General features: G+C 40.6%; 1 protein-coding gene across 3 annotated transcripts; it reads right to left on the minus strand.

Annotated features, from left to right (window-relative positions):
- Positions 1–625: 625 nt before the first annotated feature.
- On the minus strand, positions 626–15,493 carry pkp1a (plakophilin 1a). 3 transcript variants are annotated; one of them, XR_013904153.1, is made up of 16 exons: positions 15,115–15,492; positions 14,167–14,285; positions 10,893–11,066; positions 10,615–10,799; positions 10,336–10,465; positions 9,573–9,780; positions 9,175–9,343; positions 8,885–9,002; positions 5,629–5,790; positions 5,383–5,547; positions 3,926–4,079; positions 3,638–3,824; positions 3,468–3,552; positions 2,765–2,868; positions 2,223–2,613; positions 626–2,150 (listed from the first exon to the last, which is right to left on the minus strand). XR_013904153.1 is itself a non-coding variant. In XM_080295120.1 (15 exons), exons 1-14 carry the CDS (start codon positions 15,293–15,295, stop codon positions 2,797–2,799), a joined length of 2,109 nt encoding a protein of 702 aa, XP_080151246.1. In that variant the 5' UTR covers positions 15,296–15,493; the 3' UTR covers positions 626–2,609; positions 2,765–2,796. The 3 variants fall into 3 exon arrangements, 2 of the variants coding, with proteins under 2 accessions (XP_080151246.1, XP_026009172.2); XM_080295120.1 differs by having other exon boundaries at positions 626–2,609; positions 15,115–15,493; XM_026153387.2 differs by having other exon boundaries at positions 626–2,613.
- Between the last annotated feature and the right edge of the window lie 1,897 nt (positions 15,494–17,390).

Raw genomic sequence — 17,390 nt, forward strand, 5'->3', positions numbered from 1 at the left:
CACATGTTGAAATAAATTACCAATCAATTAATCAATCAATCAATCAATCAATCAAGTGTGTCACCAAGTTTCATATGAGAAAAACTGCAGTTTCTCAGCAAACAGGCAGATACAAGCCCAGTTATTTAGTCTGAAAATACTCAAAATATGCACAAGAAAGAACAAAAACGCTGAAATGAGACACTGAGAATGTCTTTGTGATGGCCATGTGGTGTATAACTGGTCACAGGAGCAAAGAAAATGCACGTCATGTTTTTAACTGCTTCTCCTCAGCAAAGCAACAATGGTTTGTCATGTTGTTACTGATAACAAAAAACAAGCTCTCAACCCACCAAACAGTTTGGTGTCTCAGTTTTCCCACAAACCTCTGGGGATTCAAAGGGTGAAAAGAAAAAAACGCCTGATTTACTCAGTGACCAAAAGAGCCTTGTTGAGACCTGCCTGATCCAGGATCAGCAGAAAACAAAGGCACAGTAAGAAAGAAAAATATTATTACTCATTCACAACAGTCAATTCTGAATATTGCATTCGCTTCAGAGTGATTCACGGTTTTGAAAATCATGCATAGATTTATCACATATTTTAAAGGTCGCTGGAAAATTAACAAAAAACAAAACTCGCAATATTTTTGGCATGTTTTATTTATTCTGAGTGAAAGACAAGCCTCCTACTTATGCGCCTCACAAACACACACACACATTTCTCAAAAATATACATTCTAAGCAAATACTGACATTGATCAAATGAACCTCAATACAGCCATTTCCCAAGCAGAAAGACAGCCCCCTGCCTTGTACCCTGTGGCCCTGGGAAAGCCCCATAGCTGCCTGCCACCGTGTTTCATGGCAGGTATGTTTTATGACGTGTAATGGTGGTTTTTCCAAAAGCATTTCAGTTTTACAAAAATTTAAAATCTGTGTTCAATAAACAGGCAGTTCGGTTATGACGGCAGATATCCTGCAAATAACCTCTTTGTAAGCTGCTTTAATAAAAACAACTATTAAACATGACACACTTGTAAAAGCAGCTCCTCTTCCCTCGACTGGTGCGCAGTTCGTAATTCATTAAAATGCTGGTTAGAAGGCACGACCCCTTCATTGTCTCCACAACATTTATCTGAATTTGGTCAAAGAACACTCAGAGTCAGCCAGCAAATTAACTGCTGACAGTGCTGACTGATAATTTACTGCTGGTTCAAATTTCTACACATAGTTCATGAGTGAGGCAAAGTGATGGGTGCTAGATGCTGTGTGCTACATCCCAGTCTTTCCATGTCCCTGTTCCCCACAAGAAAACAAAGCAATACTTAAAAAAGAAATATATATAGCATTAAAAAAAGTGAATATTGACAAGCACTCAGTACTAAGATAGAGTCCAAAACTGAATACACGGCTAATAGCTGCTTGAAAAGTTAGATAACCTTTGTCCTGTATATAATGAAGCTACTGCCAGCAGTCAGTTAGCTTAGTTTAGCACAAACCCTGGAAACAAGAGAAGGTAATTTACCTCCACTGTCAACAATTCTGTTTTATGTGGTTTAATGAATAATGAAGACACTACTGAGTTATTCTCTGAGCTTGTTTTCAGTCTACATGCTAGGCTAACGAGCTGCCAGTTGTAGCTTCTATTTCATGTACAAACAAAAGCATGATATTAATGTCAAAGAAAGCAAGTAAACACATTTAAATGTTGAACTAGTGCTTGACTCTTTAGGGTGACAGAATGTTGATAAAAAATAAAAGTGCATTTGTACATTAAAAATAGCGCTTCTTTGCTAACCTTGAAAATCAAAGTACTGCTAAAGTGAATCTTTGCTTGGACCTTTTTTATGTATTCTTAGTGCATTCAACATGAAAATCTATTACCTTCACTAAAGGAAATCAAGAAATGGGGCTGTGGTGGGGATATATTATTATTCTTTTAAAAGAAACAACCTTCTTTGAATCATATTTCTCAACATACTGCAATTATACCACAAATACAGTCATATTTGTTTCTTTGATTTTTGTCAGAAAGCTTTCATATTTGGCTGCTCAGACCTCTCTCTGCATATAACTTTTAGTTATGTAGTCGTAGTTGTGCAGACACGTTTGACAGTGATGGGAATCAAGTAACATTCTGCTGCAGGTAACACTGTCAATCCACACTGCCTGGTGTACGGTGGCTGCCTGGTGTACGGTGGCTGCCTGGTGTACGGTGGCTGCCTGGTGTACGGTGGCTGCCTGGTGTACGGTGGCTGCCTGGTGTACGGTGGCTGCCTGGTGTACGGTGGCTGCCTGGTGTACGGTGGCTGCCTGGTGTACGGTGGCTGCCTGGTGTACGGGGACTTGCAACCTAAAACAAGCCAGTTTCAGCACACACTACACACACGTCTTAAGCACTCTCAGCCTACCTACGTAGATACAGGCAAACATTTCCAAACAGACCACAGGATTAATTGTAAAATTAAAAGCACTCTTTCCTTTATAATATGTACAAAGCATCAATCAATGAACAGCAATTGTCAGGCTCTATCCAGATGGTATTAATAAAAAGCATCATTTTTCTCTCTTTTTTTGTTGTCTTCGTTGGAAGGGTGTGGCAACAGCAGTGTCTGAACACGTCGGTTTCTATCTGCAAGCACGGGCACAAGCACACAGGGGAAATGAAAAGAAAGAAAAGCGAGTGGCAAAGAGAAAAAAAGACATCTTCAGATTTCATGTTGCTTTGATCCCAACTGGTCTGAAAATGTGAACAAATACAGCCACTCAAACTGGAATCGTACCTTTTACGGTTACTGCTGCCGATCCCGCCCGATCACTGTCCTTCGAGCTGCGAGACCACGTGGGTTATGTTGTCGTTGATGAAGGCTGATTTGGTCAACCCCATCTGTGGGTTCAATAGATTCCATCAGTTAAAGATGTTGCAGAGATGCACTAGTCCGCAAACACGCGTGGTGTTTGCAACACACCCCTGCAATAATTGTGAAGCCCTCTGAACTTAGAGCGGCGAGGGGAAAAATGTTTTCTACTCATCTGTCACATTTTTTTCTTTACTAGTGACGCATTAATCTTTGACAGAAATGGTGCAGATAGTGTTAATAAGGTGAACATAGCTGCATGAATCTAAAGAAAATGTCTCATATTCCTTCGATCCTCCACCTCAGGCTTTTATTGTGGGGGCGACAGCCCCAATTTTCCACGGATTACTCCTCCCGTATGAAACCGTGAGCACTGAAAACAAGTCTACCAGGATTCCAGTCTAATGTTTCTTTATTCACTGATGTTTTGGGTGTGGCAGAAGGGAAGGGAAAGTGAAGAGTCTGAGGAGTCATGATAAACACCCATCCATTTGTCCACCAATAAAGCTGGGCCCTCCCAGCAAGGAAGTTTGAGCATGAACTAGCATGAAATGTAAAGACAATAAGCACATCACTGAAACATCACCTCAGCTGTACCATTAGGCCATTTCTCCCTTTTCTAATTTACCTTTTTCATAGAGCTTTGCAAATTCTTGTCTTGCCATATGCTGTACAGCAGCAGCGAGGCTGCGCTGCTTCCCTTGGTAAGTTTCCTAAAAAGAAAAGAAGTCATCATCGGTCATAGAAACACGCTGAAGCTTGCCACCTCTGCAAATGATATTTAAAAAAAACACTCACTTGTCTTCACTGAGGTCAAATAGCGACCGAATAACGGCATTATTGATGACCTTCTTGCTGGTGTCACTGTTTGCTGACATCAGTCTTAGCACTGTGTTGCAAGCTGCTGCTACAGACTCGTCAGAATTTCCCAACTGACTGGGCCCACCCTGCAGGAGTTCTCCGAGCTGAGGCAAGATCTGCTTTGCTAAAAGAAAACAGCAAATCAATTGTATGTGGACTAAACTTGCATATCTGAAAACTGGATAGTCAAAGTCTTTTGTGCGCTACCATTATCCTACTTCTTACCCATGGTGCCTTGCAAACTGTCGGTCCGAGACATGTTACCCAACAAGGACAAGGCAGTGTTCTGAAGCTTCGGGTTAGATGGCTTCAGCAGAGGTCCAAATTGACTCAGATCTCTGGACTTACTAACCAAAATTTGGCTCACAGCATCTGACCCCTGAAATGGTTACAAAGAGGAATTTATTTAATTTTTGTGTTTATTTAACACAGGGGAAAAAACATCAACAACACCCACAACGGAATTAAGGAAAAGGCAATTTGCTGAAAACTTTCTTAACCTCCACATATGTGGACGTCACATTTTGGGTTATTTAGACCAAAATACGCAATTTCGCTCTACAAGGGCCTGATATCCACTTACGAGGACATTATGCTGCTACTGTTCTATCGAAATTTTAAATGAATATCCTCATATGTGGCTCTGATTTTTCTTAGAAACAAAAATAAGGTAAAAAAAAATAAAAAAATCAGGTAATTCTTTGTTTTTATATTCATCAGATCCCAATCAGCCCAAATATCAAAGGGAAATTAAAAATGCTGCCGTGGAAGAGTTCAGGTCTAAGGAGGTTAGAAATATGAGATTTATGTCAAAGAACAGGCTCTTCTCTTCACTTCAAAATGTTTAGTAGTGTCTGTAACCATGTGCCATTTTCACACATGAACTCTAGACAGTGTTGGGAGAATCAGCTTGGGACACTGGCCTCAGCTGCTCTTTGCCTCTGAAGGAAACATCCTGTTTGGTTAAGGCCAGTGTGGAGGAGGCTGGATCGCCAGTCACTGTGAAGTCTCCAGACATATTCCCACACTGATACGTTATACAGAATCTGCACTAAGGAGCTGGCAGAGGAAAGTTTAAGAACAGCTTCAGCTGGTTTAAACACTGCTGTCACCAGTTAATCGTGACTAATAACTGGAATATAGCTTTCTTCACTTCTAACACAACAAAACCACACATCGCTGTATATGGGAGAATAACTGCAAGAGGTTGAACAAGATTCACCTTTAAACTGTGAAGCAGAAAAGAAAATGATAAGACGGTTTAGAGCTCTGCACAGGACAAAGGGGAAAAACAGATCCTTACAACTGGTGCCTGAAGAGGCTTGAAAACACTTTTCAAAAGAGTTAAAGAATTATATCGATTGGAGTATGAATGTCACACAGGGCAACTTGCCATTTGTTGCATGTACAGTTTCTTTTAAAAGAATCAGAGAAACATGCATGTATATATGTATAAATGTGCTCAATAGCTCATTACATTATGTTGTGACTTACACGGTTAACTAACGTGTAGATGTTTTGTGTTGTAAAACAAGTGAAATTCATCTACAAACCTGAAATACAAAGACAACTCCACCCTTTCTCACAAAACTTTCACATCTTTCCTCTTTCATAAATCAACCTGAGCTAATCCAGTTACAGAGTAACACCATAATCCTAATAATTAACTTCTTCGTACTCACGTTTCCCTTGCTGGCAGTGAGGTTCTGCAGAGCACCACAGCAGGCCTCTAGAGTGGCTTTGTTCTCGGACGATTCCAGGAGGGACAGGTAGGTGTCTATAGCTTTGGGATGGGACAACCACTTAACACCTGATGGAGGGCTAGCATCCACAGTATCAAAGGAGAACTGAGAGAAGCAGAGAAGGCAAGTTTAAATGAAAGACTCCAACAAACAAAATAGTCTACAGGCATTGTGCTTAGTGCCCACCGTCTTTTGGGCCTTGCTGCTCTTAGGGCTGAAGCATCCAATTGTGGGGCTTTTCTCGTGTTGGGCATCTCTACTTGGGTTGTAGTTTATGAAACTCACGGGGGACTCTTGCTCCAGTTTGTAGGACAAGTTATGGAGGATGCATGCACAGTTCTCCAAGGACTAAAGAACAGGAGAGAGTTCACATTAAAGGTTTTATTTTCATACTTTTGTCTGTTATGACTCATAAACAGCATAGCAGACCTATCTGATGATGAACTGGACAACGGTTTTAGTGTCAGACACTAGAAAGACAGTCAGTCTGCTGACAACATATTTAGACTGCAGTAGAAAAAAATAGCTAATAACAGTCATCAATTCATACTTAATAGTAAATATAAAAGTGCTTTTTGTTTGCATGTTTCACAAAAAACACTACATACCTGTGTTTATATACTATTATGAGATCACTGTTTTACAACTGGATCAAATGGGAAGCTCTATTCAAGGTAACGCTATGTTTCTCTATGTTCTTTGTGCGATGAGATAATCTCTGCCTGCACTTTCACTAATTATGCTTTAGTTCATGAAATGAAGTCTGTGTAAACTCTGCATTAACATAAACATAGAATTAAGGACACACCCACACCTGAAACATCCACAAATTACAGGTACGCACAGATTCATAATAAGCATGTAATTTAGTGAGCATATGTACATTCACATGGGTATGCTTTTAAAAAACAAACATAAAGACACATTTGGAATCTGGACTGACTACATTCTGTAGGAGACGCAAGATAAATGTTGTACAACTTTGACTACACAAGGATTCGTCACAAGATATGATTCCAAAAACAGAAAACTGCTCACTCACGCACAATTTAAACACACAAACTGGTGTGAACCAGAAAAACAATAAAGCCACAAAGACAAAGAAGGGCCCAATGATTATGAGGCTGGTGATGCCACTGATGACACTGAGATAGTGGACTCTTATAAGTACCTGGGTGTTCACCTCAACAATAAACTGGACTGGACTACAAATTAGGGCTGCCACGATTAGTCGACTAGTCACGATTACGTCGACTATCAAAATCGTCGACGACTGATTTAATAGTCGACGCGTCGTTTGAAGCTTTGTAAGATCCCAAAAGACGCAGGAATAAGTGGCAGGATTTAAGAGTGTAATAACGGACTGAAACAGAAGATGGCAGCACTGCATGTACAAGGATGCCAGCTGCCGTTAAACCCCGAAGAAGAAGACTGTGTCCCAGAATTCATAGCGCGGCCCATCGCGGCCCTGCTCAGTTTCCAACAATGGCGGCAGCTAGTTAGTTTTAATATTACTCTTATTATTCTTTCTGGGCCACAAAATAAACGTTTAACATATTTTCAGCCGAGAATGTAGCTGTGTAAACCTCAAATAAATGCTCAGTTTATCAGGACACCGCATATTTTCAAAAGCGCTCCGACGTTTTCGGAGACGTCAGTTACCCACTAGCTCGATAGCTAGCCGGGGGCAAGGCTAACTAGAGCCGTGAGAACACCGGACTCCCAGCAAATCGTTTTCAAACCCACCACCGTCTTTCGCTACTCAGGTTAAACATGATATATAAGTCACTTAGATAACTTACAAATGTTATTGTTTGGCTTTCTTTAGTATTTTATTTGTTCCTGAGTAAATCGGTTTGGCTGAGATTAAAGTTATAGTTTTTACACAGCTGAATAAATGTCAAGCAGACAGCTGATTATCAGAAGTGTGAGATGCTCAAGAATTTACTCCGGTGTCCTGTTATATTTTAGATAGCAAGGAGTTTATTAAACTTCACCGAGACAATCTGCAAATTTCATTAAAATTTAATAAACTATCATCTTGTCTTTATTTCTAGTTAGCACAGACCTTAAACACTTAAAGCTGTAAGCTAATGATAGTTATATAAGAGCAGATGCTGCTGGTGCAATAAGCTGTACGTTTTACTCCAATGGATGATGATCTGATTAGTCGACTAATCGCAAAAATAATCGGTGACTAGTCGACTATCAAAACAATCGTTTGTGGCAGCCCTACTACAAATACAGACGTCCTGTATAAGAGGGGCCAGAGTCGACTCCACCTGCTGAGGAGACTGAGGTCCTTCGGAGTCTGCAGGACTCTGTTATTTATTCTGTAGGACTCTGTTAAGGACATACTATGACACTGTGGTAGCATCTGCCCTTTTCTATGCAGTGGCCTGCTGGGGGAGTGGATGCACGGACAGGGACAGGAGCAGGATTGACAAACAGGTGCGGAGGTCTAGCTCCGTGCTGGGATGTCCCCTGGAGTCTGTGGAGGTGGTTGGCGAGAGGAGGATGTTAGTAAAGCTGACATCCATCATGAACAACCCACATCACCCACTGCATGAGTCTGTGAGTGGGCTGAGCAGCTCCTTTAGCCAGAGACTGAAACACCCTCGCTGCAGGAAGGAGCGCTTTCACAGATCATTCATCCCAACAGCAGTTAGACTCCATAACTCCTGAATCACGATGTCATAAGTCACTGGACACTGAACATCCACCACTTCACTTCATGCATAATGGACCCTCCATGTGTATGGACGTGTGCAGGTATATATGTATGTATATGTATACATATGTATATTTAGTGTGTACATGTGTGTGTATCTATAAATAGGAATAGTAGTGGTACAATAGTTATGTCAAGCTATACAGTTTATGTCTTGCATATTTCCAACCATATCCATAATCACATACTGTGTGTGCTGTATGTAGTGTATTATCTTACTTTTTTTTTCATTGATTGCACTTATTTGTATTTTTGTATTTTCTTCTGATATCTGTACCTGAGCTGAGGTGATGCAAAAATTTCCCTGTTGTGGGATCAATAAAGTCTTATCTTATCTTATCTCTTATCTTCAATACCGATTAGCTCTACAAGCAGAACTGAAAGACAGTTTACAATGACAAAAACAATATAATCAATATATCAACAAAGACTAATAACCAATTTGCTAAATTATCATTAATCGGTTACTGGTTAACTTTCTGTCACTGACGTCTCTGAAAAATCAATTAACTGTTTCAGCTCTACTGATTTTACTGATGCGATGACGACAGCAGACAAAACAAACTCTGCATTTTGGCCACACGGCCCGATTGTGTACTGTTATATGGGAATCATTAGACTACCAGTGAAAAAGTTATGAATACTTGTAACTGATGGGAAAAGGTTGAATTGTTGGTAATAAAAGAGTTAACTGTGTGTTTAAGTGGTTACCGAGTCATCGGGGTTTTGCTCTGCCACACAGGACTTCATGTAACTCATGAGGGAGTCGATAAGGCCAGGACAGCTTCTCATTGCCTGCCTCTGTCCACCCCGACCAGAGCTCAAGTTCCTGCAACCACCATGAAATCATCATTGCAGCGTGTACATACATATAAATATACATACGTGATCCCTTAAATTAAGTGAAAACAGATGGTATAACATATATAAATCCCTTTTATAGCCACTGTATAAAAGATATTAACTGACTGATCGCTGTCATTACAAAGACTTATTCTTACCGCAGGCACCCTGTGGCAGAGCTGAAGACAGAGGGGTCAATGTAGCTACTCGGACCGCTGTCTGACAAGCTTGTGTAAGGCACCACCACACATTGAGTCAGGGCGGGCAGTGCTGTAGCTGCAAGCTCTTCCTTCAGCTCGTTGGCAGAGGACAGGTTCCACAGCAGGCCTATAATATGGCAACCAAAGGAGAATACATGCAACCGGTGTTTAGTTTTGTTTAAAGCCAGACAGTCCATTTGTTTTTCTGGGCATTTCATCCATCATCAAATTGGTTCGCTCTATTTCACTTCTTTTTTTTTTTTTGCATTTGTCTGTATTATTACTGGAATCACTACTACCTCATTTCTGTTTCTATATGATATGTCAGTGTCTTCTATCTCAGTCAAAGTTCCTACCGGTAATTTGTTTCTGGGTCTCAGTAGAATCTGTTTCCTTTAGCAGCTGAAGGGCCTTCGCTATACCACCACAGCGCTGAACCTCCAGTTTGTTATTTTGGTTCTTGAACACCAGGTTCCTCAGAGCTCCAGCAGCAACCTGGCACACCTGAGGATTGCCGCTTCTCAGCAGGGCCACCAGAGTAGGAATGCCCCCGAGTTGGAAAACCTGCAACACAGAAATACAAAGCGGAGAGGTGGAGAGAATTTTTTGATGTGATATGAAAGCAAAAGCAGTTACAAGCTCATTACTTATTAATTAGTAGTATGCAAATCATGCATTAGCATTGCTTATTGTCACCTATTTTCAGAAACTAATAGATGCTCATGCATTTTTATTTAAAGTGCATCACACGTGTGCATAAGCTTTGCGTATGGGAACATGAGAGGATCATATTTTTTTAAGTAAATAAAGTACCAGGATGTTCTCTCTAATAACTTCTGGCCTGATGATGCAAACCAATAAAAACTGAAGTGAATTGTTTTCTTAAAAAGCCTCATTACTCTCAAAACCAACTAAAACTAAACTGAATTAAAAACAGAAAGTCAAGATATAATAAAAATAATAGCTAATTAGAAATTAAAATAATTAATTAAATTACTTTTTTAATTTAATTAATTAAATAATTAAAAATACAAAACTATAATAACTCTGTACTATACAGAGTGCGTGTTTCTCTTCACAATAAGCATGTACAGTAATCTTCTGTGTGCCTGCTCGGACCTCTGATTTGGCAGACTCGTCGGTGTAGGTGGTGTGTTGGATGAATGTTGCTCCCCACTGCTGGTAACTTTCCTCACTGCTACCCAAAAACTCTACAGCCTCCTTTAGGGTCAGGTCTGGATTGTTCATCCTGGAGAAACACACCCAGGAATGTAGGCAAGGGTAGGAAATTAGAAAAGAAATACGCTCTTCTGAGTTTAGTAAACAGTCTGGATTTAATTTCAAGTTTTAAAATATATATTAAGCTACATTTTAATGCCAGAATAAAGGTGACCTTACATTGATTTACTCTCCATTTTGATGGTACCCATCTTGCCCTCATGTTGAGACTGGGTGGAGGGCATCCGGACTATGCGCGACTGGCTGCTGGTGATCGCATTACCGTTAGTCACTGATGAAACACTGTGTCTGTTTGTTCGAGTTTGAAAGGTGCTTTGGCCCTGTGCCATCTGTCCTTTTATTCTCTAGAAAGCAACAAAAAATAGTTTAGAACATTTTGTTGGTACTTCTATGTGAACTACGCAGAACAGAAAAAATGTAAAACACAAAATGATCACCATGCCAGGTCCAGTGGCAGGAGAAAAAGGTGGAGCCAAGGCAGGGTCACTCTTACTGGGTTTTATCCCATTGGGAGTCTTTGGCCAGGTGGAGGCACTGATATTCTCTTCCCAAACACCGGAGGTACTCATATATCTTCCTCCAGAATTTCTAGTGGATAGAGTACGACTCGTCTGCATTGTCAAAAGAGAGAGATTTACTTACTGTCCAAGCAACATTTGCATCGTTGGTTTTCCAAAAGTACAGAGATACAAATGACACATTGCAAAACTCCACAACATCTTAACTTCAAGGCTTCTCTGTAAGGTAAGTAACCTGGTTTCCCACAAGAACAGTTTTCAAAGATCCCCGGAAACCCAAAACAGGAAAATTTCAACTGACACAAAGCCTGCGTGCCACTTCCTATCCTCCCTTTTCTCGGTTTACACTCAGGAAACCTGTAGAATAAAGCAAACGACCATACGTGCGAATGTAACAAAATATCCGTCATTTGAGACTAACCCAAGCCATTTCTGTTCTAAGACTGATGATACATTGGAGCAAACAGAGGAGCTTTGTGTGCACAAGTGAGACTGAGCACCTGCTAAACCTGTATTCACGATCTTGATGTAATTGCCAGCTTAATCTCATAATTGTGCATCATTTAAGAGTGCAAAATTAAAAGGATAATAAATGAAATCTATGAAGTGTGTGCATGGGCACGACAGTGTGTGCGTTTGTTCACATGTAAAACACACTTGACAAGCTTTCCCATAAAGTAAGGACCCAACATGTCTCACTAATGCTTCACTGATTAGTCATCCACCAAATTAAATGCTCGTCTCGTATTGGCTTGAAAAAAAAATACAGAAAGGAGGAAATGAAAAACCTCGCCTTTACACGACCACAAAACCAAACAGCCTCAGCTCACTCTTTTCAATCGCAGAGTTTATTATGAAGGAGGACCTGCTACAGGTGGAGCAGGCGCTCCGGGTACACACATGAATTTTCTTATTGGTCTTTAGCTCGTTCCTGTTCCTAACTGGACTGGTTGCTGAGTTACCATCCATACGTCAGCCATGATAGCAGGCAGTAAAAACATGGTGAAAGAAAGATATGTCAACAGTACACTTGATAAGAGAAGATAGTGTGTTTATTCTCACAGTGCTCCCTTCATGCAGCTACAGCCTGAGTGAGCCACGAGAACCTTTCATACACAGGACAATGTGGACAAATGCAAACTCAGCACGTCCAGAATACAGAGACAAACAGTACAATGCTTCTATTCTGGCACTAGACTAATAAAAAAATGGCTTTATTGTTTTCTGTTACGAGGAGAGATTATACCTGGGATTAACACAGATTTACTGTATGTGGTGTTGCCAGAAAGAAGCCCTATCAAACAGCACAGGTATTATTATTATAGTCGAGTGGTGCAGAGTTATAACAGGTTAGCCAACTTATCTGGAAAAAAACAGCAAAGAAACTGGAAAAAAAAGGGTAAATGGGCTGCTTCTTATGTAGGACTTTTCTACTCGCAAAGCGCTTTATATAACACACCTCCTTCACCCATTCATACAAGGACTTTATTCTACACCTATCTAAAACTTACACACTTTCATACTCCGATGAACACATCAGAGAGCAACTTTGGGTTCACCATACTGCCAAACAACACTGAACCCCACGCAGACTAAAAACTGGAGCAGCCAGGCATCGAACCTGCGCCCTTAAAATGAGCAGATTGAGCTCCTAAGCGGCTACAACCACCAACAGAACTGTAAAAGCTCAGTTCAAGTCCCATCAAACTGAGACCGAGGTGGCTCCCGAGATACAGAAAAAAAGTTGTTATCTGCATCAAAGACATTAACGGTATATCTTTGTGGCCTGTCCGTCCACTGCGTGCAAGGTTGCAACTTAATGGGCACGACTGTTTCGTGATAATATGGTAATCCATAGATGACAAATTCAGCTAATAAAAATGTGAGAACCGCACAAACACAAAAACTGTGAGTAATTCAGTTTGTTATACTTTCTTCTGGGTGCTTGTAAATGCTGCACTAGACAACACGTTGTATTCCAACTGCTGGATACAATTTCTTCACTAAGTAACTTTGTGTTATTTTTGTTCTGTGGATTATTTGGAAACGACCTTGCGACATAAGTGTTTCATGATGTGATGATTATGAGTCTTCATCAGCAAGAGCACATCACCACACTCTCGCCGCATTCCTCAACTCACTGTCAGATCAAATCAGGACAACACGCAGCAAACAAATATTAAAACACACACACACACACACACACACACACACACACACACACACACACACACCGAGAACGATGAGCATTACACTTAGCTATGGAATTTCAAATAGTTCGGTATTGTAAATGAGTTGTTTCACCCCGACTGCTCCTGGCAAGACTCACAGAACAACATTCAAAAACAACAGATTCACACCAGCGCAAAAATACACTCCGGTTTGTGAGAAGAAAAACGAACGAGCAGAAAACGTGCATATTTTTTTCAGGGTTTTCGGTACAAGAGAACATTGTATGGATTGAGATGACCTCAGGCATGAACACCAGGAGACCCGTGTAGCTACAGAGTCGTCAGCCAGTATCATCATTTCCTAAAACAATGTCGTAAATCACCAGTGACTGAGCGAGCCTTCCCGTTTGGTGTCAACACTAACATATGGACTAATAGGCATCCTCCTTGAATTTAAGATTGCATCCAATTGCTCCATCAACCCTAAATTTCTCACAGTTGAGTTTCAAAACATAAACCCCCTCATTTTGAAGGGTGGGGCACAGAAATGCCACACACACAAATACACCCCGACTTGTAAACGCACACATTGGAAATGGGCAGACATTTGTGGAAGCATCTATTTTGTTTTTTGCTTTTCTTGTCGAGAATTACAAGATAACCAAAAACAATCTTGCATATATCTGTTTAAAGAAGCTGGAAACCAAAAGGCATTTAGTTCAGCAAGAATTCAGCAGTGTCTTTAACATGATGCAGATTTAGTCATATTATTGGCTCTGATAAGATAAGCAAAGATCTCTAGTGAAAGAGACACACGTTTTACAGGAAGAGCATCTGGTTTAAAAAAATAAAATAAAATCAGCTCTCAATCAAATATGCAGATCCATCTGCTGTGGCAGCCACCTTGCTAACAGGGAAGCAGCCAAATTAATTTGTTTCTGTGTGAACATAACGAGCAAAAATAAACATGTTGAGCATAAGCAGTCTGTTGCTGGGAAAGGTTTGTGCGCTGCTGTAATTACCTCCTTCGTGGTGCCAGCAGACATAGTGGATTTGCTGCGGAAGGTGCCATTTGCTTTGGATGGAGAATATCTGAACGAGGCGAAATCTGTTTGTTTTGTGAAAGACGGCAGAGGTGGACCTGTTTAAAAAAAGAAAGATATGAGACACACACACTTTTACAAAATAATAATAATTTGTATGTATGTATGTATGTATGTATGTATGTATGTATGTATGTATGTATGTATGTATGTATGTATGTATGTATGTATGAATGATGACAAAAAGCAGAAACTTGAACCCCCCCCACACACACACACACACACACACACAATCACTGAGTGTCACACGGAGGCTACAAGTGAACAAGTCATTTTAGATAACAGCAAACAACAACTGAAGGTAATTAAGATCCTAGAAGTAACTCAAACATTACAAAGCAGCTGCACACTGAAGAAGGCAACCTGATAGCCGGAGGTGCGTCCGCAACTCCGGCTTTGATTTCTCCCCATTTACAATCGAGTGTTTGTTAAAGGGTAAAATCTTCCTACAGCGCAGTTTCAACCCATTTTCAGAAGAAATTCTTACGTCAACAATCGTCGTTACGCCTTTCTCACGCCTGCTGGAACCTGCTAGTGTCACACAGCGGGTCTTTTTTCTTTTCTTTTTTTAAACAAAACTGTCACTTTGATACCAAAAAGCCTCGAAACATATTTGAACCACCTACTTTCCAACCTACAACTTAGATGCGCCTGTGAAGTTATACAAAAATAAGGAAAGAAATAAAAAGGAAAGGATAACGTGGCACATTTTAAAAAAGCACGTCGAGCCCGTTAAGCGGTGCTACTTCAATGGAAGTTGTGTGACGCATCTTACTCAGGTAACACAACGCTCAGTTTACGAGCCCCACAGACACGTTGGGTTTTGTTTTTTTGTTTTATTATAGTTGTAGAAACTTATTTCCATACTTGTAGGAGAAGGAGCTCTGACACTCTTGCCGTGTTTGGACTTGCTCCTCTTAATGCTGTGGACCTGGTCCAGCACGCGCTGCTGTCCCGACCGCAACTTGTTGTCGGAGGGCAGCGCGAGCGAAGTATCCTCCGCGACCCGGATGGTTGTCGCTGATCGCAGCGGCTCCGGAGCCATCATCTTCCCAACTCAGCGCCCCTCTTGTGAACGGATCGACAGAACGGGCTTCCAGAGAAGCGCAGGCCCGGAGGGAAAATAAAAAGTGCACCGACAGCTGTAACGGCCGCGCTAAGTATGCAGATTGGTTGTAGTTGTTCTCGGAGCAGTGGCGGTATAACTCCACCCTGGGAACCGCGCCCGGCCGGGAGAGTTCACAGAAAGGTGTGGTGTGCAAGGAGGAGCCGAGAAAGGCAGGAGTTCCACTGCGCAGTACTCGGTATACGTGAGGGGGGGGGGGCGCTAATGTTGCTCTTCTTAAAATTGAAAATAGAGAATTAAAAACCAAACAAACAACCGTACAGGAGCATGTTCAGCCTGTTTAGCGTTGCAACTGCCACTCGAGGAAATGTTGTCTGTCTTGCATCGTGTCAAGGAACTATGATAAACCCTGTTGGAAAAAGAAATGCTTATAACCAGGCTGAGACGTGAGAGTCCGGCCGGTCTCCACCAGCACGAAAACATTAGTGTTTCATCCTAAAACGTTTTTCATTTTTCTCCATGTCTGATGACAGCAAACCTCCTCCAAGACAGCAACGTCGCTTTTAAACGTACTTCAACATGTTTTTAGTTCAATAAAAAAAAGTGCAGAATTTTGTTGCCCTGTTAAAGGCTTTATAAATACACTTGACATCATTTTGAGTATTATTTAATTTCATTGTGTAGCATAATTCGTTTAAATGTTTAGTAACAACTATCAGGTTTAAACAGTTTTTATTAAGTAGTTTTCTCTCTCTCACTCTCAATCACACACACACACACACACACACACACACACACACACACACACACACACACACACACACACACACACACACAGGTCAAATGTGCCATTATTTTATATCTTTAAATGGTACTTTGTATGCTAAAAATCCAAACCACACAGAGTCACAGTTTCTACGTTATAAGGCTTTTTGTAAGTTTTCGATCAATAAATCAAGCTGACCAGGATATAAGCCAAATTTCAGCAGATGGTTAACACGACATCCCCATGAAGTTTTATCAGAAAGTAATAATCAGAATCAGCATACTAAAACTTGAGATTGACGTGCATGCATGCAAACAGTACTGAAAACATAACCTCTTTGGTGGAGGCAAAAATGAAATATTCCTGTTTCGAAGTTCAAATCAAACGGATTGCAAATATTACAGCTGTCATACATTTGGATGCACTGCATTTCAGATGAAAACCCTCTTTACTGGACTATATCTGATAGTTATAGCTATTCTCAGATTAACAGGCTTTTCTGCATACAAAACACGATAGAATCGTAACAAACACAAACCTTTTCGAGCCCACACATGTAATTGTAAATTTTAACACATTTTGTGCAATTTATGCAATAAATTATCAATTATCTGAAAAGGGCATTGCTTTGTGTAGTCACATGCAGGGCTTTTTCTTCTTTAATAGCTTTTCATGTGGTAGTGCAGATGTTAGTAATAATAATAATAATAATAAGTGTTGGTCAGTGATAATGAGGAGCATATGAATAAATAAACAAACAGGGTGGTGTTGTGGGGCTAAACTTTGATTTTTTTCAGTAATAATGTTTTATTTAATTGCACCATTTAAAAAAAACACTGCAAAAATAATTGGGAAAGGATAAGAAGGAAGAGTCAATAAAGAGATACCCAGAAGCAAACTTCTAAGATAATGGAAAAACTACAGGGACGGAAAGGGAGTGGGGGGTGGGGGAGTAATAATATGAGCACATGCTCGCTGCATAACCGGATTGTTATGGCGAAGTTTCTGCAGGTAACATTTTCCCACCACGCCCTTCAGTTGTACAGTGCAATTGCAGTAAATTCTTGCAGTGTGTGTCATGTGCTCGTATTGAATGAATGTGAATGTATTCATGAGGAAAACGGTAACCCACTAAAATAAGCTTCCAAAGTATTTGAGCCAAAAAAGAAAGTGGGAGGGACATTAGTTGAAGTTTTATTTGATAACCTGATCAGGTAAAACTACCATTTGAAAAAAAAAATTGACACCAGGATTTTTTTTAAAGTGCTGGGGAGTTCTGAAACCAAAGCCCCCCCACTGCTCGTCCATAAA

The sequence above is a fragment of the Astatotilapia calliptera genome, chromosome 20, assembly GCF_964374335.1.
Source record: "Astatotilapia calliptera chromosome 20, fAstCal68.1, whole genome shotgun sequence".
Classification (NCBI taxonomy): Eukaryota; Metazoa; Chordata; class Actinopteri; order Cichliformes; family Cichlidae; genus Astatotilapia; species Astatotilapia calliptera.